General features: G+C 42.0%; 1 protein-coding gene across 2 annotated transcripts in view; it reads left to right on the top strand.

Annotated features, from left to right (window-relative positions):
- LOC139163186 (cathepsin L2-like) overlaps positions 1-23261 on the top strand; it is a 32043-nt gene that overhangs the window by 5578 nt on the left and 3204 nt on the right. The window contains exons 1-7 of one of the 2 annotated variants that reach the window (XM_070744150.1): positions 14093-14149; positions 14614-14756; positions 15524-15649; positions 16670-16828; positions 20337-20549; positions 20750-20915; positions 22479-22587. In XM_070744150.1, the coding sequence (XP_070600251.1) occupies positions 14628-14756; positions 15524-15649; positions 16670-16828; positions 20337-20549; positions 20750-20915; positions 22479-22587 (902 nt within the window). In that variant the 5' untranslated portion in view covers positions 14093-14149; positions 14614-14627. Of the gene's footprint in view, positions 1-14092; positions 14150-14613; positions 14757-15523; positions 15650-16669; positions 16829-20336; positions 20550-20749; positions 20916-22478; positions 22588-23261 lie in introns of those variants that run through there. The other variant, XM_070744157.1, reaches the window with a different exon arrangement.

Here is a 23261-nt window from a genome sequence, read left to right as displayed (position 1 = left end):
TGACCTTTAAAGCCCTACATGGCATTGGACCAGAATACCTCCGGAACCGCCTGCTACCGCACGAATCCCAGCGCCCGATAAGGTCCCACAGAGTTGGCCTTCTCCGGGTCCCGTCGACTAAACAATGTCATCTGGCGGGCCCCAGGGGAAGAGCCTTCTCTGTGGCGGCCCCAGCCCTCTGGAATCAACTCCCCCTGGAGATTAGAATTGCTCCCACCCTCCTTGTCTTCCGTAAACTACTTAAGACCCACCTATACCGCCAGGCATAGAGGATTTGAGACATCTTTCCCCCAGGCTTATTATAATTTATGTTTGGTATGTATGTGCTGTTTGGTTTTAATATGATAGGGTTTTAGTTATTTCTTTTAATATTAGATTTGTGCCTGTATAATACTGTTTTTATCGTGTTGTGAGCCGCCCCGAGTCTTCGGAGAGGGGCGGCATACAAATCTATTAAATTATTATTATTATTATTAATAATAATAATAAATGCGTCATCTTAAGATTTCCATCTCTTTGCTACTCTTTCAAAATTGTATAGAGAAATACAGGGGTGTTGTGAAGACTTTGGTATTGTGAGTTTGGATGTTTTCTTGCAGACATTATCCAACTAGTTAACATTTTCAATGCATGTCCCAAAGATGCTTTTTTTTTTCCAAGCGGCAACTGGACTTTTTTCTTTGAAGACATTTCGCTTCTCATCCAAGAAGCTTCTTCAATCCTAATTTGATGAAAAGTAAAACGTCTTTAAAGAAGAACTAGAAAGTCCAGTTGCCTCTTGACTAAAAGCACCTTTGGGATTGGCCCCAAAATATGCTTACGGTTGAACTGTTGTATTGTTGTTGTTGTGGAACTGTTGTGTTGTGAGTCCTTAGGGATTTGGATGCCATACAAATGAAACTAAATAAATAAATAAACTGGAACTCAGTGTCTCCTGGTGATTGACCCAAAGTCATCCAGCTGACTTTCATGTCTAAGACAGGATTAAAACTCAACATTTCTTGCTTTCTCAACTACTGTCCACATTGATGCCAGGCATTGGCTTGGCAGTCTGACCGTCTCTGCTGGGGTAGAAAAGGAATGAAGGTGGCTGGAACTTCTGAGTGAATTTGTTGGGTTGTTTTCAGTTAGTCTGCTCCTCCCTTACCATTAGTTGCTGATGGAGTTGATAATTACTTCTCTTCCTCAACTGCCAATTCTTGTTTTTGCTCTCCTGCATAGTACAAATTTTATTCTCAATCTACCCAATCTGGGTGCTTTCCTTTTACAATTGAGGTCCAGATATGGTACAATGCTTTTCAGATTGCCTTAAAGCACCATAGAAAAAAACCAAGAGAAGGGAGAATGTCTATAACAGTGATGGTGAACCTTTTTTGGCTCGTGTGCCAAAAGGCTGTCTAACGTGCCTGCATGTTTGCCCATACCCTCCCCCTGTACATGTGCACAAGCCCTGCACTGCCCCCCCCCCATGCATGCCACACCACACCACCCTACTGCCCCCATGCATGTACACAAGCCTTAAGCCTTCAGATTCATGGAGCCTGGAAATGGTGAAAAATTAGTCAACCAGAAGTTCAGAAAAATGAACTTCCGGTTTGTTGTGGTTGGCTCTGGGCCAGCTCCTGCAACGGGGAGTTGGATGAGGCTTTTGGAGAATCCTCGGGATCACAGAGACTTGTTTTATTGCCAGCAGACTCTGATAATGAAGTTGATTCACAGCCAAGGATAGACAGTGGGGGAGAGGAATCAGACGGAGAGATGGGTGCAGCCAGTCCATCAGTCAGTGCTCCAATTAGTGAGACATCAGAGTCAGAGGAGGATCCACTTGTGGATGCCTGTGTACGCAGACTCATGGCAAGAAGGGACCAGCTACGCAGGTGTTGCCGAAGATAAGGGAGAACACCTATTTCTGAGGCAATTAGGCTAAAGTGTTTGGGGATAAATTACGGGCATTAGGGAGTGTGCGTGTGGGCGTTTATCCGTTGGAGAAAGACCATTGCTACTGTTTGAATTATTCCAGGACTTCTACTGACTTTTGGACACTTCACAGTTAAATAACTCTTGTGGACTTATTGACGTGGGTGGCTGTGAACTTTTCACAGCTGCCTTATCTGCTGGTTTTGTTTTGCTTTGCTTTGTACCGTATTCAAAGACTCTTTCCGGGTGAGAGACATTTGGCTCTTTTTAGAGTGTGTGCTCAAAGAAATACTGTTTGGATAAACTTACTTTCTTTTTCTCTGTGACGTGTGTGTTTGAATTGCATTCCAAACTCACTGGGGGGCTACTAGGGAAGGGCCCGGCATAAGTGTTAGGAGGCTTCTTTGAAGCTTCCAGAGTGTGAAAAATGGCACTCCTCAAGGTCAAAAATCAGGTGACCAGTGTGTATGCATGCTGGAGCTGACATAGGGCAACACCTCACGTGCCCTTTGATATGAAATGGTCTTCTTCCATAGTTCAGTGGAAAAAAGCATTCTGTATTAGAGAAGGTGTTTTGCGGGTTACATACTAGTTTGTTGAAGTGCCCTTTGCTCTTAGATACACATGGTATTCTTTTCAAATCCTTATTTTAAGATGGAAAAAGAACTAGCTCTGTAACGTAGCACAGAGGCAAGCCATTAAATGAGCTGCCATGGTGTGGAGATTAAGGTTAAAGGCTAGAAGGAGGAAGATCTTGAGTTTGAGATCATCTTTATCTCTTAAAAGTTTCTTCTTGACTTTAGGCTGGTGAATCTCACCCCAATGACATCATAAGGTTGATGGTCTTTCTGGTCTTTCCCAATTCCACTGTTGTTTGTTTGTTTGAATAAATTATATGACGATAAAAACAAACAGAAACAATAGTAAAAGCTCAGGAAGTAGTACAGGGAAAGGCACTAAACCCAAAGTACCACAAGCAAAAGTAAATGCAGGTAGTCATCAAATTATAACCACAACTGTATTTTTCAGATGTTGGAATACTGGCCAAGTAAACACTACTTTCCAAATAAACCACATATTGTGGTATAGAGGAAAATTGAGAATATTATTACCGTAGCAATATCAAGACCTTAACAACAAAATAAATTAATTGAAAACAGAAAACTGCCTAGATGGGAAGTTCAATACAGCAAGTAAAGAAATACTAAAGAACAAACATTTCAAAGAAATGAAAATAATTGAATTGGGCTGAACCTTATAAATCAGTCTTGAGACTGAACTTGATTCCTGTTGACTAGCGGAGACCTCCGTGCTGTTTTCTTGGCATAATACAAAATAGGTTCAGCATTTCTTTTTAATTTGTTGAGTTGCTGCTACAGAAATCTAAATACAGTAATATCTTGTCTTACAAACTTAATTGGTTCAGGGATGAGGTTGTTAAGGTGAAAAGTTTGTAAGATGAAACAATGTTTCCCATAGGAATCAATGGAAAAGCGATTAATGCGTGCAAGCCCAAAATTCACCCCTTTTTCCAGCCTAAGCGCCCGCTTTTGCGCTGCTGGAATTCCCTTGAGGCTCCCCTCCATGGGAAACCCCACCTCTGGACTTCCGTGTTTTTGCGATGCTGCAGGGAAATCCCAGTAGGGGAATCCCAGCATCGCAAAAACGAGCGCTTCGCTGGCAACGGAGGTCTGGAGGTGGGGTTTCCCAGCAAAGGGAGCATCAGTGAAATTGCAGCATCACAAAAACACGGAAGTCCTCGAAACCCCACCTCCAGACTTCCGTGTTTTTGTGATGCTGCGATTTTGCTGAGGCTCCTCTCACTGGGAAACACCACCTCTGGACTTCCGTTGCCAGCGAAGCACCTACTTTTGAGCTGCTGGGATTCCCCTGCCGCATCACAAAAACACGGAAGTCCGGAGGTGGGGTTTCCCATGGAGGGGAGCCTCAGGGGAATCCCAGCAGCACAAAAACGAGTGCTTCGCTGGCAACGGAAGTCCAGAGGCGGGGTATCCCAGTGGTGGCAGTGGGTTTGTAAGGTGAAAATAGTTTGTAAGAAGAGGCAAAAATATCTTAAACCCCGGGTTTGTATCTCGAAAAGTTTGTATGATGAGGCGTTTGTAAGACGAGGTATCACTGTAGTTTTTGTTCAGCAAGCAATAGCATTTACATTTAGATACTGCCTCATAGCACTTTACAGCCCTCTCTAACTGATTTACAGTGTCAGTCTCTTGCCCACAACAGTCTGGATCCTTCTTTTGCCAACTTTGGAAGGATAGAAGGCTTAGTCAATCTTGAGCCCCTCTGGGTCGAACTGCTGGCAGTGGGCAGAATTAGCCTGCAATACTGCATTATAACCATTGCAGCACCACAGCTCTTAAGCTCTAGCTTTTGTCCAAATGTCAGTTTTGGAATTGGGTACCAGTATCTTATATTTGTAACTATTGATACATATGTTCACAATAAAACTGATTGATTACAAGACTGAAAATATAAGTATGAATTAGCCTCACCTATTCAGGAAAGGTATAAAACTAAATCTAATGACTGAATGCTTCTTAACTAATAATTTTTCTAAATTGATGACATGCCATCAACTCTTTATCAACTTCTTCTTATTTGAGAAGAACTTTCCAACTTTCAGCAAAAGACTGTTCAAACTCTGCTTCTAATCCTTGCTTGTCTATGGAAAGCAGTAATAGAGAAAAAGAAAGTTCTTACAATGTTGGCTTTCAGATGGATTTAGTGTCACAGTCACTGCTGACTGAAGAGCCCAGTGAATGAATGGCCTCTGAGGAGTTTCTTTCAGTCCAGTTATCTCAGGATTGCTTTTATGAGGGAAAAAAACCTAGTGAAAATCTCCAATGTACAGTAATTTGTCTTGATAAAGTCATTTTATTTATTCATAAATGAAAATAACAAGTAAGTGGATCTCTGGTAGTTTGAAAATTATCTTTCCAATTCTTCCTGCAACCAAGATAACATGACTGCAAAAGAAAACAACTGTGGGGATAAACCACACAAATACACAATTTCAAAATTCAAAGCAAAAAAACCACATTCCCATTTATGAAAAACAACTTGTGGCACAAAAATACCACAGATGAAACTAAAGTGATTAGCTATCTATCATACAGTTGGTGTTGACTCCTGACCATAGAAATATTTTTCCATTAAAATTACAATACAGTTGTGCGCAAATGAAATTCAGGTGGAGGAAAAGCAGAAAAATAATTCAAAGCAAGGTTTTTACCTGCACAATCTGCAACATCTTGATAAATTATAGAATTTATCCAGATTCAAAAGGCAAAATGTGATTAGCGTATGAGTAGGTATGTACAGAACCTTAATGTAATATATTTTCCTGGGTTTGTGTAAATACCCACACTATTCAGGAAAATATGTGTTTCATAAGTCTTCTCAATATGAGTATCGGTTTGGTATTATAGTGCAGTGATGGCGATAGATGCAGTGATAGTGTGTGCGCGTGCTATCGTGCATGTGGGAGTGCCCACACCCATAATTCAGTGCCTGGGCAGGGTGAAAACAGCTTCTCCCCAGGCTCCAAAGGCTTCCCTGGAGTCAGGGGAGGGTAAAAACGCCCTCTCCCATCCCCCTGGAGGCTCTCTGAAAGCCAAAAACGCCCTCCCAGAGCCTCTGTGCAAGCCAAAAATCAGCTGGCCGGCAAACACATGCACATTGGAGCTGAACTAGGGCAATGGCTCGCGTGCCAGCAGATATGGCTCTGTGTGCCACCTGTTGGCCCTGCCCCCCGCCCGCCCGATCCGGCCCCTCTCCTCCTCCGCCGCCTCCTGCCTTGGGGTGCGACTTCTCCTGCGGTGGTGGCGGCTGCGGGACCAAAGCAGTGCCAGCCAGGGGGCTGCGAGAGAGGGCTTTCTGCGCGGGCTTCGGGAATGCCCGCCCCGCCCCTCTCGCAGCCCCTTCGCTGGGACTGCTTTTGTCCCGGACTTCCAGCAAGGGGGCTGCAGTAGAGGCAGGGCAGGCGTTCCCGAAGCGCTCAGAGAAAGCGCTCTCGCAGCTCCCTCGCTGACAGAGGGAGAGAGAAAGTAAGTGAGAAAGAGAGAGAGAGAAAGGGGGAGAGAGAGTTAGCAAGAGAGAGAAGAGAAAGCAAGCAAGAGAAATAGAAAGAGTGAGAAAGAAAGCAACAGAGAAAGAAAACAAAAGAGAGAGAGCAAGAGGGGGAGAGAGAAAGAGAGAGAAATGACTCTTGATTTCAAGCATATGGTAAAAAGCACCCAAATAATAATAGAGAAAAAAAACCCCAGCCGTTTGTGTGTGTGTCTGCGTGTGTGAACTCTTGAACCATTTCCAATAGCTCACCTCTAATTGGAAATTGGGTTTTTAGTGTTTTTTAAATTATTATATTCGTTCTTACATTGTTCTTGTTATTGTTGTGAGCCGTCCCGAGTCTACGGAGAGGGGCAGCATACAAATCAAACCAAATAAATAAATAAATAAATAAATAAATAAATAAATGGTTCAAGAGTTCACACACACACACACACACAAAGGGGGGAGGAGACAGGGATGGAAAAAGAGAAGATAGTAATAATAGTAATAGATTTTGGTTTTGTTTTATTATTAATTTATTTTAATAAAAAAAGAAGGGAATCTTTTTCTTATTTATTTATTTATTTATTTATACTTCTATGCCGCCCAGTCCCAAAAGGACTGTCGCTCAGACACTATACTTTTCCGCCCACACCGAAAAAAAAATAGAAGGAACATTGTCTATTACTATCCAATAAATATAGATATATACATGTACTAGAAATTGATATTTTTTGGAAACATGATGTATGATTTACTACTACAATTTAAGATATAGTTGGTAATAATAAGGATATTGTTTATTTACATTGTTTAAGAAACATTATAATGATACTAAGGAATTTACGTACTATGATATATAATGATACTATTTTTCCAAATTTCTTGGTTTTGTATCCCCTCTCCCTACCTCCCTTTTTTCCTTCTGTTTATCCTTTCCTTCCCCCCCTTCTCCCTTTTTTTCTTTTTCTGTATTTATAAATAAATAAATTATATTTTTTTTAAAAAAAGAACCACACCCAGCCCAGGTGCTCCTAAAATGACTTGTAATACTCCTTAAAGCGATCCCTTCTTTGCATAGCTCTTCGGCTACACAGATCAATATATTGATCTGCAGAAGAACCCAGGGACGAACGACTGTCTGAGGGACTGCAAGCAAAATCCCCTGGGCTGTCTGCTGAATCCTGCGTACCAGTGGCCTCTTCCTCCTGGCTGTCTGCCACGTCTTCCTGGCTGTCTGCCACATCTTCCTGGCTGTCAGCCAGGCTTTCGCATTCACTTTGTGCCGCGTCTCTCCGATCTGTGGGAGCAACGGCTGGCCCAGGCCCAAACACAACATTCTCCAAACCAGCTGAAGGCAGGACAAGAAGCAATGGATGGAAACTAAACAAGGAGAGAAACAAACTTGGAATTAAGGAAAAATTTCCTGACAGTTAGAACAATTAACCAGCGGAACAGCTTGCCCCCAGAAGTTGTGGGTGCTCCAACACTGGAAGTTTTTAAGAAGAGTTTGGACAATCATTTGTCTGAAATGGCATAGGATTTCCTGCCTGAGCAGGGGTTTGGACTAGAAGACCTCCAAAGACCCTTCCAACTCTGTTACTCTTGTTAAGGATGTACAATCTTTATGCTGGTACTTAATCTGCCAACTCAAGCATTTACCCATGGAGGGTGGGGAAGCAGTGGGGAATCTGCTTCTAAATAGCAATGAATGCATTTATTTATTTATTTATTTATTTATTTATTTATTTATTTATTTATTTATTTATTTATTTATTTATTTATTCAATTTTTATGCCACCCTTCTCCTTAGACTCAGGACAGCTTACAACATGTTAGCAATAGCACTTTTAAACAGAGCCAGCCTGGAAGCTGACCAAGGAGAGATTCAACATGGAGATAAGGAGGAAATTCCTGACGGTCAGAGCGATCAACCAATGGAACAACCTAGCAGCGGACGTTGTGAACGCCAACACTCTGGACATTTTTAAGAGAAGATTGAACTGCCACTTGACTGGTGTACTATAGGGTTCCTGCTTGGGGAGAGGGTTGAACTCGATGGCCTTCATGGTCCCTTTCAACTCTAACAATAAATAAATAAATAAATAAATATTTGGACTTTTAAAACCCACCCTTTGCGTTAAACAGTCCTTCTATAATGTTTCTCAGCTGGAACTACGTGTGATATCCTACCAGTTTCTTTAAAAGAGTACAGTAATACTGTAGAAGAATTTTATGAAGTTTTAATGGATTTTTAAAAATTTATGGATTTAATGGATTGAAGCCCCCTTTGAAAACCCGAACGAATCCGCGAAAGATGAACCGTGACGGAGCGAGGGGTTACTGTACTCCCAAATTTCCTTATCCAATCACTAAAGTGGTTCATCTTCATCCAGTAGGTGTGTTTCCCTTCATTGGCCTCGCGGTTGTGCTGCTCAACCATTTGCAGATTATTCTCCCATGTGGCTCTCCGGGAGGCCTCTTCCTGTTAAGGGAACCAAGAATAGATGGAGAATATACAAAATAGAAAATGTCCAGAGATACTTTACCAGAAGATCCTTCCATTCCTCCACTTGCAAGAGAATACTGTATGCATGCACAGTGCAGAATTTTTAAAAAAATGCAAAAAAAATAAAGCTAAAAACAAGATGGCAATGCGTGCGCAATGCCAGAAAGTCGGCTTGTTCCCATGTTTGCATGGTACAGATTTATTTTTTTGCAGTAATCTATTTGTATTTGGTTGAACCCGCCTGGAGATGGATAGTGGAGCGGTGTCTCAATTCCTAAGATCATTGGAAAAATGTGTTTTCCAATGGTCTTAGGCGACTCGTGTAAAAGGGTCATTCAGCCCCCAAAGGGGTCACAACCCACAGGTTGAGAACCGCTGATCTAGACAAAGATGCAGGAAAATGGAAGGCAGCCCTTCAAAAAGTAAGTTTGTACCTTCGAAGGTTGCCCTGCCATCTCTCTGGATGCTATTGGAACTTTCTTTTTAAAAAAAAGAGAGAGAGAGAAGCAGAAAGAACGAGGGAGGAGAAGGAGAAGAACCTTAGAAGCATTAAAACGGACGTCTTAGAGCAGTGATGGCGAACCTATGGCACGGGCGCCACAGGTGGCATGCAGAGCCATATCTGCTGGCACGCGAGCCGTTGCCCTAGCTCAGCTCCAACATTTATTTATTTTATTTATTTATTAAATTTGTATGCCGCCCCTCTCCGTACACTCGGGGCGGCTCACAGCAATAGTAGAACACAATGTAAAACACAAATCTAATATTTAAAAACTAAAAAAACCATAATTAAAAAACATACACACAACATACCATACACAAATTATATAGGCCTGGGGAAGATGTCTCAATTCCCTCATGCCTGACGGCAGAGGTGGGTTTTAAGAAGTTTACGAAAGGCAAGGAGGGTGGGGGCAATCCTAATCTCTGGGGGGAGCTGGTTCCAGAGGGTTGGGGCTGCCACAGAGAGGGCTCTTCCCCTGGGTCCTGCCAGACAACATTGTTTAGTCGACGGGATCGGAGAAGGCCTACTCTGTGGGACCTAACTGGTCACTGGGATTCGTGCGGCAGAAGGTGGTCCCGGAAATATTCTGGTCCGATGCCATGAAGGGCTTTGGAGGTCATAACCAACACTTTGAATTGTGACCGGCAACCAATGCAGACTGTGGAGTGTTGGTGAAACATTGTCAGTGGGGATCTTGAGTAGAAAGAGAAGGCAAAACTATCCCTTTCCCCTGACCCCCAACAAATGGTACCCAAGGGAATCCTGCCTGCCTCAACCAACATAGAGGTGGCACATGGACATCCATTTCAATAACCACTTATGATACACTTGTCATCCATGAATCTGTCTAATCCTGCCTTGAAGCTATCCAGCTGTCACGACCTCTTCTGGAAGGGAATCCCATAAACCAAGGACCCTCTGGGTGAAGAAATATTTCCCTTGATTTGTCCTCCCTTTCTTACGTATGAGCTTTAGGGAAGACCCCCTCGTCCTAGTATTGTGTGAAAGAGAAAATATTTTTTCTCTATCCACCTTTTCTATCCCATGCATGATTTTTTGTTTTTATGTTTGTAAGGATATAAAAGCCCATTACAATTTCCACCCATCCTTATTGGAATGCTCCTATTGAAAGCCATCCTGAGTCCTATGGGATTGGGCGGCATAGAAATGGAATAAATTAAATGAAATGAAATTATGCAAACGCCAGGAGATGTGTGTGTTCTCAAGAGGGAGGGAAAGTCCTTGGTACTCTTTGAGTTTAGTTGTTTCTTTGCAGAATATTTTGTTATCCAACTAGTTAACATCATCAGGACTAGACCAGAGTGGGGTTTGGGGAGAGGAGGAGGAGGAGAAGTATTGTATTGCCTCTGTACAAATCGATGGTGAGACCACACTTGGAGTCCTGTGTACAGTTCTGGTCACTGCACCTCAAGAAAGATAGAATGGAACTGGAAATGGTGCAAAAAAGGGCAACAAGAATGATCAAGGAAATGGAGCCCCTCCCTTATGATACCAGGTTGCAACGCCTTGGTCTCTTCAGCCTTGTTGTCTAAGCTTGTTATGGTTTTTTGCAGACATTTCATTAGCAAACTAAGTAACATAATCAGGGATAGACCAGAGTGGGTTTTAGGGGAGGAGGGGGAGGGGGAGGAGGAGGAAGGATAGGGGAAAGACAGATCTTTGCTGCTTTCTGAGCTTGTTATGCTTTTTTGCAGACGTTTCATGACCAAACTAAGTAACATCATCAGCACAAAGGGAAACATCTGCAAGAAAGCAGCCTAGCTCAGAAAGCAGCAAGCACCACACAATTATACATTTAGGCAAGAAAAAGAAAATGAACAGGTACATTATATGTGGTACATTGCTCATCAGTAGTAACTGTGAGAGTTATCTTGGAGTCCTAGTGGACAACCATCTAAATATGAGCCAGCCGTGTGCAGCAGCTGCCAAAAAAGCCAACACAGTTCTAGGCTGAATTAACAGAGGGGTAGAATCAAGATCACATGAAGTGTTAATACCACTTTATAAGGCCTTGGTAAGACCACACTTGGAATACGGCATTCAGTTTCGGTCGCCATCATGCAAAAAGGATGTTGAGACTCTAGAAAAAGTGCAGAGAAGAGCAACCAAGATGATTAGGGAAATGGAGGCTAAAACATATGAAGAACGGTGGCAGGAACTGGGCATGGCTAGTTTAACGAAAAGAAGGACCAGGGGAGACATGATAGCAGTCTTCCAATATCTCAGGGGTTGCCACAAAGAAGAAGGAGTCAACCTATTCTCCAAACCACCTGAGGGTAGAACAAGAAGCAATGGGTGGAAATTAAACAAGGAGAGAAGCAAATTTATAAGGCCTTGGTAAGGCCACACTTGGAATATTGCATTCAGTTTTTGTTGCCACGGTGCAAAAAGGGTGTTGAGACTCTAGAGAGACTGCAGAGAAGAGCAGCAAAGATGATTAGGGGCTTCTGAGCATGCACAGCAAGCAAAATCTCGCATGAGGACGCTCGCGCAAGGCAGATTTCAGTGATTTTCACTGATTTTTTAATTCCGTGCATGTGCGGAAATAAAAATATCGGTGAAGATCACCAAAATCTCCCTCACGTGCATGTCCTCAAATGAGATTTCACTTCCTGCACATGCTAAGAAGCCGAATCTCTCTCATGTGCTCCTGCAACAGGCTGAGAGGGCACACTGGTAGCGTCAAAGAGCAGCGGCCCTTCACTGGGCATGGCCCTCTCATCCTCCTCATCCTCAGGCAGTCCACGACATAAAACCACTGGCTTAATGACAGTTCGAAGTTATAACACCCACTGAAAAAAGGGACTTAAATCAGTTCTGATTCTTGTGGCCATAGCAACATTCTCACAGTCAAGTGATCAGAATTTGAGAACTTGGCAATAAGCTCATGTGAAGACCGTTGCAGCATCTCAGGGTTTTGTGATTGCTATTTGTCATCACCCCAGCTGGCTTCTGACAAGCCAGGTCAATGGGGAAACCAGATTCATTGAAAAAACGTGTGGCCAATTTAACAGCTGCAGTGATTCACTTAAGAAATGTGGGCAGAAAAGTCATAAAACAGGGCAAAACTCACTTAACAAATATGTCATTTGGCAATATAAATGTTGGGCTCAATTGTAGTCTTAAATTGAGGGCTACCTATATTAGGCCTGATGAAATGGCAGGTAGAAGCCATGTCTGGAAATATATACCCAGTTTAGTGTGAGAATTAATAAACAGTACTCAAGGTTAGGGTTAGGTTTAAAGACGGACCCTCAATTGACATATTCTCCCACAATTAGTAACAACTGCAGTTGTCTTTCAATCTCCTGCTTGAGGGAAGGAGCAGGGTGGATGGAGCACATGCATGATAGACAGAAGAGCTGGATAGAAATCAACCATGAGATTTATCTTCATAGGTCATTGAAACGGTTGCAACCACAGAAAGTCGATGAGGTTTCCAGATCAGCAGTTAAACAGTGGCTATTTTGCTTTATAGAATTACCTTCCACCAATATAAAATTTCTAACAGAGACCATATTTTTTGGAGTACAGTAGTCCCTCGCTATACCGCGCTTCACCTACTGCGGCTTCACTTCATCGCGGGTTTCTGAAGTCGATCGGCAGATTTAAACAGCCCACCGAACTCGATCGGCAGGTTTTTCAAAAAAAAAAAATCTAAAATTGTAAATACTGTATTTAAATACTGTATCTAAAATAAATACTGTGTGGGAAGGGTTTATAAACACTTAAAACAATGAAAACTTACCAAACAATTACAATATAAATACTTAAATAAGTACTATCAGTCGATAAATTCCCCATCGCGGATTTCACCTATCGCGGCCAGGTCTGGAACGTAACACCAGCGATAGGTGAGGGACTACTGTATAAGACACCTCCCCCCCCCAAAAAAAAGAGGTTGAACATAAGAACCTAAGAAGAGCCATGTTGAATCAGGCCAAAGCCCATCGAGTCCAGCATTGTGTGTCAAACAGGGGCCCATCAATTGTATGTGGGGATCTTGAGCAGAAAAAGAAGGCAAAAGCCTCCCTTTCCCTCGACCCCCAACAAATGGGACCCAAGGGAACCCTGCCTGCCTCAACCAACAGAGGCGGCACTTGGACATCCGTTTCAATAGCCACTGATACACTTGGCATCCATGAATCTATCTAATCCTGCCTTGAAATATCCAGGCTGACAGCTGTCACAATCTCTTCTGGAAGTGAATTCCATGAACCAAGGACCCTCTGGGTGAAGAAATATTGCCCTTTATTTGTCCTCACTTTCTTTCTTTTAAAAAAAAATATTTTTATTAAATTTCATAGACAAACATGACATACATAACATGCAACACTTATAAAGTGGTAAATAAGAACACATCTAAAATATTTAGCAACATATGTAAAAATTTTAAAATTCTAACTTAAATTGAGCTAAAATAAAAGAAAAAAAGGAAGGAAGACGAAAGAATAAGGGTAGAAGAAAAAAGGAGTTCATATTTATATTGTGAATAATCATCATCTACTACAATATAACTACTAAATGCTGATATATTTAAAGTAAAATAACAATGAAATTATCTCTTTTTCTTTGTATCCCACCAAATATATACCTTTGAGTTTTAGGGAGGGGCCCCTCGTCCTAGTACAGTATTGTGTGATAAAAGAATTTTTCTCCATCCGCCTTTTCTATCCCATGCATGATTTTATACACTTTGATCAAGTCATCCCTTAAATGCCGTCTTTCAAGGCTGAAGAGACCAAGGCGTTGCCACCTGGTTTCATAAGGGAGGGGCTCCATTTCCTTGATCATTCTTGGTGCCCTTTTTTGCACCATTTCTTTCTTGAGGTGCAGTGACTTTTTTGAGTTCCATTATATTGAAAATTTAGATGGTCTTACAGTCCTTATGTAGCTTTTTGGAAATTTTTCTCCCCAGCCCTAATGAGGTGCTAAGATCTTCCCAGCTTGCAGGGAAGTATTTTTTTTATTGCTACTCTGAAGTTTTTTTCCAGTCCTAAGTCTTTCTACATTTGTTTTCATTGCTATTCTCTCCCCAAAATTTTTTTTCCAGCCATAAACAGGGGATAAAATGATGTGCTGAAGCTGACCAGACTAAGGATGCTAGCCAGATGAATACCTGATAGGTAGATATGCCCCATTTTCTATCTCCAAAACTAAGGTGCATCTTATACTCCAAAAAAATGCGGTATTTAAATGATTATCTTACTGGAATGAAAAAAAACACTGCCTTCCCAATATATCTAGAGATATGCAAATTTCCTTGTAAATGTCAGTTAAAGGCAGTGGGAGGGGACAATTATATATTTGCTTATAAAAGGGGCTGCTGCAGTTTCGTTTAACAACTGCCTCTTTGCCTTCTGTAAAAGAATTGTTTGAGGTGAGGTTCCAGCTAGTTACGCTTTCCTCAAACTTTCAAGAGATTCTATGCATTTCTTAACAGCAATTGAATAGTTTTAATTTTGGGTGGGTGGGGCAGTGCAAACCAGGGTTTGGAGGGTTTGGTCAACCAGGTATTGTCAGTCTTAACTTTTAGCACGTAGCCACATGGACTCTATTCTCTAAGCTGTTCTCTTCTCTCTTCTCCTAGACTAGAGAAAGACAATGCTGTCCATCTCGGTGGCAGCCCTGATCTGGTTGATCTCCCTGAGAACCTTGTCCACAGCTTTGGATCCAACCCTGGAGGGGACATGGAGAGACTGGAAGGCCACTCATGGTAAAGAATACCCTCAGGTGAGTTTGCTCCAGTAGGACTCAAATGAAATTGCCATATTTTGGTTGAATACAATGGGGGTTGAATTGGCTGCTATTACTGATGTTCTCAGTCTTTGGCAGGTTCTGTCCCATAGGAACAAAATTTCTTCTTTCACTTCAAGTGTTCTAGTTCTGTACCTTGGGTCCCACAGAGTTGGCCTTCTCCGGGTCCTGTTCACTAAGCAATGTCATCTGGCGGGCCACAGGGAAAGAGCCTTCTCTGTAGCGGCCCTGGCCCTATGGAACCAACTCCCCCCCCCCCCGGAGATCAGAACTGTCCCCACCCTCCTCGCCTTTTGCAAGTTGCTGAAAACTCACCTTTGCCTCCAGGCATGGGGAAATTTACATCTCCCCTAACTACTTTGGTTTATGTATGGTCTGATTGGGTTGTGTGATTATTTTATTATAAGGGTTTTTAAGTTGTGTTTTTAAATATTGGATTTCTACATTGTTTATTATTGTTGTGAGCCATCCCGAGTTTTCTTAGAGGGGCGGCAAACAAATTTAATGAATTATTATTATTATTATTATTATTATTATTATTATCATCATCATCATCGTCATTATTATTATTGGTTTCAACATAGAATAGCAATGTTTTTAAACTTACTTTCTGCTATCTGTCTTCAGACATGCTTTGCATGGGATAATGTCCCGGGTAGAGAAAGATATTAGTTCTAGACCTTGTAGGTGCCACTTGTTTAGGCAGATGCAATTAACAGATCTTCCCGGTCTTGACTTCCCAGGAGGAGGAGGAATCCTTTCGAAGAGCCATATGGGAGGAGAATTTGCAGATGGTCCAAGACCATAACAAGGAGGCCGATCTGGGGAAATACACCTACTGGCTTGGCATGAACCACTTTGGCGATTTGGTAAGCCTGGATCATTCATCTCTCTGTTCCTCCATCCATCCATCTACCTACCTGTATCTGACTTATTTAGCCACCCAGCTCAGCAAATGACTCTAGTTTTCACTTATTTATAAGACATAGATGTCCCTTTTCCTAGAAAGTCCCAAAGCCAAATCTATTATACCAACTTTCCGTATCAAAAACCTCAAGACGTATAATGGGGTGCTTGCTCTTTCTCAGCCCAAAGGGACCCAGTGAGCTGCTATGGCCGAAGTGGTCACGAATTCTTTCCACTCTGTGGCTTTTATAATTGTAGTGGCTGCAGAACTTGAATTCAGTCACCAATGTTATATTGATGACCACGATTCCGATTCTGCCAACTGGCATTTGCAAATAGAGCTGAGGTGGTAAAGTGGTTAGAGTGCAGTATTGCAGACTACTTCAGCTGGCTGCTAGCTGCAGTTTGGCAGTTCAAATCTTACCAGCTCAAGGTTGACTCAACCTTCCATCTTTCCAAGGTGGGTAAAATGAGGACCCAGGTTGTTGGGGGGCAAGAGATTGTCTTGCTTAGAGGAGGGCTGTAAAAGCACTATGAAGTGGTATATGTCCATGTGCTATTGCTATACTGTGGTTTCAGAATGCACAGAGCACACCAAGCAGGCCCAACCAAAGGCCAATTGCAAGGGAATTTTAATATTCCAACACTTATGAATACTTTTAAACGCTAGATGCATTTAGCCCTTTCTGTGAATTCATCTTTACCATCTCTCCCAGTTTGTTACCCAGACTGGGAACCTTAGCATTTGTCAGGCATTTGAGCTGATTCATGGAGGCTGCGGAATTCTGGGAGTTGAAGTCTAGACGTCTTAAAAGTTGCCAACACTTCGGTAGACTTAATTATACACAAACTCCTCTATGATAATCGGGTTTGGTTTGTTCATAACACACATTCTTTGCATTTGATCGTGGGAGAAAACTTGTTAAGGTGAAAGATGAGAAGTCGAAATGGAGATCTGTTAAGATTATTCTTCTCCTCCTCAGACCAAGGAAGAGCTTGACCAGAGGCTGCGTTCCCTGCTTCCTCCCATTGATAACACAACTAAAGCCAAAGGGACCACGTTCAAATCCTCAGACGATGCAGATATTCCTAAGAGTGTGGATTGGAGAAAAAGAGGTGCTGTCACCGAAGTCAAGGATCAGGTGGGTTGTGGTGGATGGTTCTGGGTTTTATGTAGATATCTTATCAAGGAAAACAGTGTTACGATGTGTCCACTAATCGGATTCATGTCGACTTGCAGATTAAAGCTAAATTCTTTTCTCTCTTAACTCTGTCCCAAAACTTTAATCCTGTCAGAACTCATTCTTGCCCAGCTGCTTACTACCAATATTGAGAGCAAGTAATTTTTTAAAGGAATATAAATAGAATAGAATAGAATAGAATTCTTTATTGGCCAAGTGTCATTGGACACACAAGGAATTTGTCTTGGTGCATATGCTCTCAGTGTACATAAAAGAAAAAGAGACATTTGTCAAAAATCACGAGGTACAACACTTAATGATTGTCATTGGAGTCAAATAAGCAATGAAGAAACAATTAATATTAATAAAAATCTTAGGATACAAACAACTATTTACAGTCATACAGTGCTAAGTGGGGGGGAGGGTGATAGGAATGATGAGCAAAACTAGTAGAAATAGAAGTGCAGACTTAGTAAAAAGTTTGACAATGTTGAGGGAGGGAATTATTTATTTAGTGGAGTGATGGTGTTCGGGGAATAAACTGTTCTTGTGACTAGTTGTCTTGGTGTGCAGTACTCTGTAGCGATGTTTTGAGGGTAGGAGTTGAAACAATTTATGTTCAGGTTGTGAGGAGTCAGTCAATATTTTCACCGCCCTTTTTTGACTCGTGCTGTATATAGGTCCTCAATGGAAGGCAGATTGGCAGCCATTGTTTTTTCTGCAGTTCTGATTATCCTTTGAAATCTGTAACAGTCTTGTTGGGTGGCAGAACGAAACTAGACAGTTATAGAGGTGCAGATGAAAGACTCAATGATTCCTCTGTAGAACTGGATCAGCAGCTCCTTGGGCAGTTTGAGCTTCCTGAGTTGGCGCAGAAAAAACATTATTTGTTGTGCTTTTTGATGATGGTTTTGATGTTAGGTGTCCATTTTGCGTCTTGAGATATGATAGAACCTAGAAATTTGAAGGTCTCTACTGTTGATACTGTGTTGTCTAGTATTGTGGGAGGTGGAAGGATGGAAGGGTTTATCCTAAAGTCTTCCGTTCCGGTCACACCACAAAGTTAGTTGTTCAAACTACCGTCTGTATGCGGATTCATCATTGTCTCGAATGAGTCCAATCACTGTTGTATCATCTGCATATTTCAGTAATTTAACAGATGGATCATTTGAGATGCAGTCATTGGTGTATAGGGAGAAGTGGTGAGGGTACACAGCCTTGGGAAGGCCCCATGCTAATTGTACATGTATCTGATGTTATTTTTCCTAGCTTCACCTACTGCTTCCTGTCTGTTAGGAAGCTTATGATCCACTTACAAGTGTGTTCATATACCGCTAGCTGATTTAGTTTGGTTAAGAGAATGTCTGGTATGATGGTGTTGACTGCTACAAAGAGGATCCTAGCGTAGGTCATTGGAGATTCAAGATGTTGTAGGATGTAGTGGAAAGTCATATTAACAGCATCATCTGTCAATCTATTTTCTCGGTATGCAAATTGCAGGGGGTCTAAAAATGGATCCGTGATGGTTTTCAAGCGGGACATCACTAGCCTTTCAAAGGTTTTCATAACTACAGATGTTAGAGCTACTGGTCTGTAGTCATTCAGTTCCTTGATGGAGGGCTTCTTCGGCACTGGGATGATAGTAGAGCGCTTGAAAAAGGAAGGAACATAGCACAGCTCTAGTGATTTGTTGAAGATTTGGGTGAAGATGGGGGCCAATTGGTCAGCACAGACTTTTAAGCAAGGAGTTATCTTGTCTGGGCCTAGTGCTTTTCCAGGCTTCTGTCTGTGAAATAGATCTTGCACTTCCTTTTCTGTGATCACTACGGGTTGTAAACTCAATGGGATGGGTTCATTTGTAGATTTGGCTGTTGTTGGTGTGTCTGGGATGGAGGTTGTGGAGATAGGTTGCTGTAACTGGTGAAGTTCTTGAGAATTTTCACGTTTGCTGGTTCATTTGTTGAGAATTGATTCTTTAGCTTTCAGAGTAATTGCTTTTTGCTGCTCTGATCTCCCTTGTTAATATATTTCTGGCCTGATTGCACAGTATTCTATCACCTTTTCTGTAGCTTCCTCTTCACAGAAGCAAGTATAGGATGTTACAGTATCTGTGAGTTCATCTAGATTCAATTGAGGACATTTAATCAGTGGAGTGGCTACCTTGAGAAGTTGTGTCTGTTTTATCACTGGAAGTTCTAAAGAGATTGGATAGCCATTTTGTTCACAATGATATAGGACAGTGATGGCTAACCTTTCTGTTTGCACACCCACACCCATAATTCAATGTGCATTTACCCACCAGTGCGCCCCACCTCTTGCGATTGTGCAAGTGACCCCTCGTGCAACTCCTTGCATGTACATATGACCCTCCTGAAGCCTCTTGGGAACAAACACAGGCCACATGGGGCAACACAGCTCCACATGCCCTGTTTTGTGCCAAGAAGGCCTCCACGCAACCTTCTGGGAGCAAATTCAGGCTGTGGGGGGTTAGCGTTTCGGGTTAAGTAGGCTTCCCTGCACTTATAACCCATAATACTGTGGAATACTGTGTTCAGTTCGGGAGACCTCACCTACAAAAAGATATTGACAAAATTGAACGGATCCAAAGATGGGCTACAAGAATGGTGGAAAGTCTTAAGCATAAAACCTATCAGGAAAGACTTAATGAACTCAATCTGTATAGTCTGGAGGACAGAAGGGAAAGGGGGGACATGATCAAAACATTTAAATATGTTAAAGGGTTAAATAAGGTTCAGGAGGGAAGTGTTTTTAATAGGAAAGTGAACACAAGAACAAGGGGGCGCAATCTGAAGTTAATTGGGGGAAAGATCAGAAGCAACGTGAGAAAATATTATTTCTGCCCCCACACATGGACTACAGAAACCCAAAAATCAGCTGGCTGGCATGAGGCAAGTGCACAGGTGCCGGTGGACCTGAGCTGGTTTGCTCTCATGGATACAGGATCTCCAGCTCAAGCAAAGGGCTGGACTAAAGGACCTCCAGAGCACTGCACACCAAGAAAGCTAGACACAAGAACAGTTTTTTCCTGAACACCATCACTATGCTAAATAAATAATTTTGTCACCATTATCATAGAAATAGTCATTTACCATGACTATTAGTCTTCTCATCATTCCCATCATCCATTTCCTCGCACTTTTGACTGTATGACCGTAACGTGTTGCTTGTATCCTTACTATTTATATTGTTTCCTTATTGCTTATTGGTACCCTATAACAATCATTAAGTGTTGTATCTCATGATTCTTGAGAAATTTATCTTTTATGTACAGAGAGAGCATATGCATCAATGACAAATTCATTGTGTGTCCAATCACACTTGGCCAATAAAAAATTCTATTCTCTATTCTATTCTATTTTCTGTGTTCCCTTTCAAATCTGTTATTCTATGTCCCGAGTTTTCACATGCTCAGTGAATCACTTCAGCATTTGTTTGTTTTTTAACCCAGGGTCTCTGTGGTGCTTCCTGGGCCTTCAGCGCCACTGGTGCTCTGGAAGGCATGCATTTCAAGAAGACGGGGAAGCTGGTCTCGCTGAGCGAACAAAATCTTCTCGACTGTTCTCAGGGAACGTGTGATAGTGGATGGATGCACATAGCTTTTGATACTGTGATTAACGAAGGCGGGATCAATTCAGAGGAAAGCTATCCTTATGATAGACAGGTAATAAATGATCAAATCTGTGTATATCCCAGCCCTTTCCTTCTGCATGCTTCAAGATGAACTCTTTTGCTCTATGCCTCTAGCTGATAATGCCTCCAGCAATAAAGAGGGAAACGGTTTGAGTCATGAGTAGAGATAATTACAATTGAAGCGCATCAACCGCAACATTTTCTTAGGATGATCACTGTTTCCTTCTGCAGAAATTGTGTTGCCGCTATAAACCTGAGGAATCTATTACCAGATGTAACTCATTCAACTGGACCACGGCGGGGGATGAAAAAGCACTTCAGGAAGCTGTGGCCAAAATTGGTCCAATTTCTGTTGGAATAGATGCTCGGGGTAACGAGTTCTGGTTCTACAAGTCAGGTAACGTTCCTGAGGGCTCGCACAGTTGACGCTTTAAAAAAAAAAGTTTTATTTTTTCTCCACACATCACAAATGTTTACATTACCATACACAGAACATAATTTTTCTCAATAAATATTAATTACTTTGGCTTCAATATTACTATCTGCCAGTCTGAACTTTCATTATCTCTTCACTCAACCAGCTTCACCTTCTCTGCTGTCTACTTTCTTGTACTTTAACAACAACAAGAACAAGAACAACAGCAACAGCAACAATAATAACAATAATAATAATAATAATTATTATTATTATTATTATTATTATTATTATTTATTTATTTATTGGATTTCTATGCCGCCCTTCTCGAGGCGACTCAGGGCAGCATACAACATTAAATATAACAATATATAAGAAATCTAATAACTATAAAAATATGAAAATTTACTAAAACGTTTTAAAACGTTCATCCAATTCAATCATATCTCGTGTCAGCCAGAGATAATCTCATTACTCACAGCCCCCAAAGCTTTATGAAAGACCAGGAGGGAGGGGGCAGTACATATCTCCGGATGGAGTTTGTTCCAGAGGGCCGGGGCCGCCACAGAGAAGGCTCTTCCCCTAGGCCCTGCCAGTTACCATTGTCTGGCCGACGGGACCTGGAGAAGGCCGACTCTGGGGGACCTAACTGGCTGCTGAGATACATTAGGCAGAAGAGGGTCCCCGGAGATAATCTGGTCCTAAGCCGTGTAGGGCTTTTTGTAGGTCATAACCAGCACTTTGAATTGGGCCCAGAGCAGTTTCAGGCCTGAATCGTGACTGCTGAGAGCCCAGATAATCATCCAAGGACCGTTGGAACTGGAGCGACACCACCTTCGCAACAACCTTCCCTATAAAGGGAAGGTTGGGGGCAGGACGATAGTTGTTTAAAAGAGCTGGGTCCAGGGAAGATTTCTTGAGGAGGGGGCACGCAAGTGCCTCCTTGCGGGGAGCTGGAAAGGACCCCTCCCTCAAGGAAGCATTGACAATCTCCTGGACCCATAACAATAACAGCAATAACAATAATAATAAGAGTTGGAAGGGACCTTGGCGGTCTTCTAGTCCAACCCCCTGCTTAGGCTACACTACTTCAGACAGATGCTCATCCAACATCTGCTTAAAATCTTCCAGTGTTGGGGCATTCACAACTTCTGGAGGCAAGCTGTTCGACTGATCAACCGTTCCGACAGTCAGGAAATGTATCCTTAGTTTTAAGTTGCTTTCTCTCCTCCCCGTCTTTCCTTCTCTCCCCTCTCCACCATCTATCTTCTCCTTCTTTCCTACATTTTTCCCCTCCTTAACCCTTCCCTGAGTGACATATCTCTGTTCTAGCTACTATTTGTTATAACAGACTGTCAGTTACTTTCTTTATTCGGTTTTGTCCAGTGCTTCAACATCTGAGCGACCCAGGTGAAAACATATTTCTCCAGTAAGAGATGCAATCATTAAAAAGGCCTCTGCTGCAGCTGATAGGGTGGGGCACCTTTAATGGACGCCAGCAAGGATGGGTTATTCCCCAATTCATTTCTTGTTCTCTCTATTCAGGTATATATACAAAATGCTATGGTGAAGAAAGACAAATAAATCATGCTGTGCTGATTGTGGGTTATAAGGAAACCAGCAAGGATGATGGCTATTGGATTATAAAGAACAGGTGAGTAAACAGACATCAGTTTGCAGAAGTTTAAGAAATGGGAAGTTACTGTATACAGTAGCTTACCAGTACTTCTTTTTCCTATGGGATTTCCCCACAGAAAAAAAATATTTTACTTTATTTATTACATTTAATGGCCACCCATCTTACTACAGGGTAACTCTGAGTGGCTTACCAAGTTATAATTTTGCTTCTCCCAAGAATGTCCTTCAGATGGGTTGGAAGACAATGCTCCTGAAATACTGTCTTTTGTGAAGTACAAGACATACCTTCCCCCTCCCCTTAAGAGGCCAAAAATTTTGGTGGGTCTTATACTCTGAATGTAGCTTTTTCAAAGGTTTTTTCCCCCAGTCTTAATGAGGTGCTAATGATCTTTCCGACTCTTAGTGGCTTGCACGCTTTTTCATTGCTACTCCCTCCAAAGGGTTTTTCAAGCTCTAAGTCTTTGCAGGCTTGCTTTCATTGCTACTCTCTCCGAATAAGATTTTGTCAGTGCTAACCAGGGGATAAAATAATGTGCTGAAGCTGACCAAACTAAAGACGCTCGCCAGATGAATACCTGGTAGGCATTTTCTCCCCCAAAACTAAGAGGTGAGTGTTCTCATCCAATTCATATGGAGGATTTAGGTAAGGAAGGTGACCTCCAGGTAGCATCACTTGAAAATAGAATAGAA

This window comes from Erythrolamprus reginae, chromosome 1, assembly GCF_031021105.1.
Source record: "Erythrolamprus reginae isolate rEryReg1 chromosome 1, rEryReg1.hap1, whole genome shotgun sequence".
Classification (NCBI taxonomy): Eukaryota; Metazoa; Chordata; class Lepidosauria; order Squamata; family Dipsadidae; genus Erythrolamprus; species Erythrolamprus reginae.
Note: the sequence above shows the minus strand (reverse complement) of the source record. Positions and strands in the feature narration are given on the sequence as shown.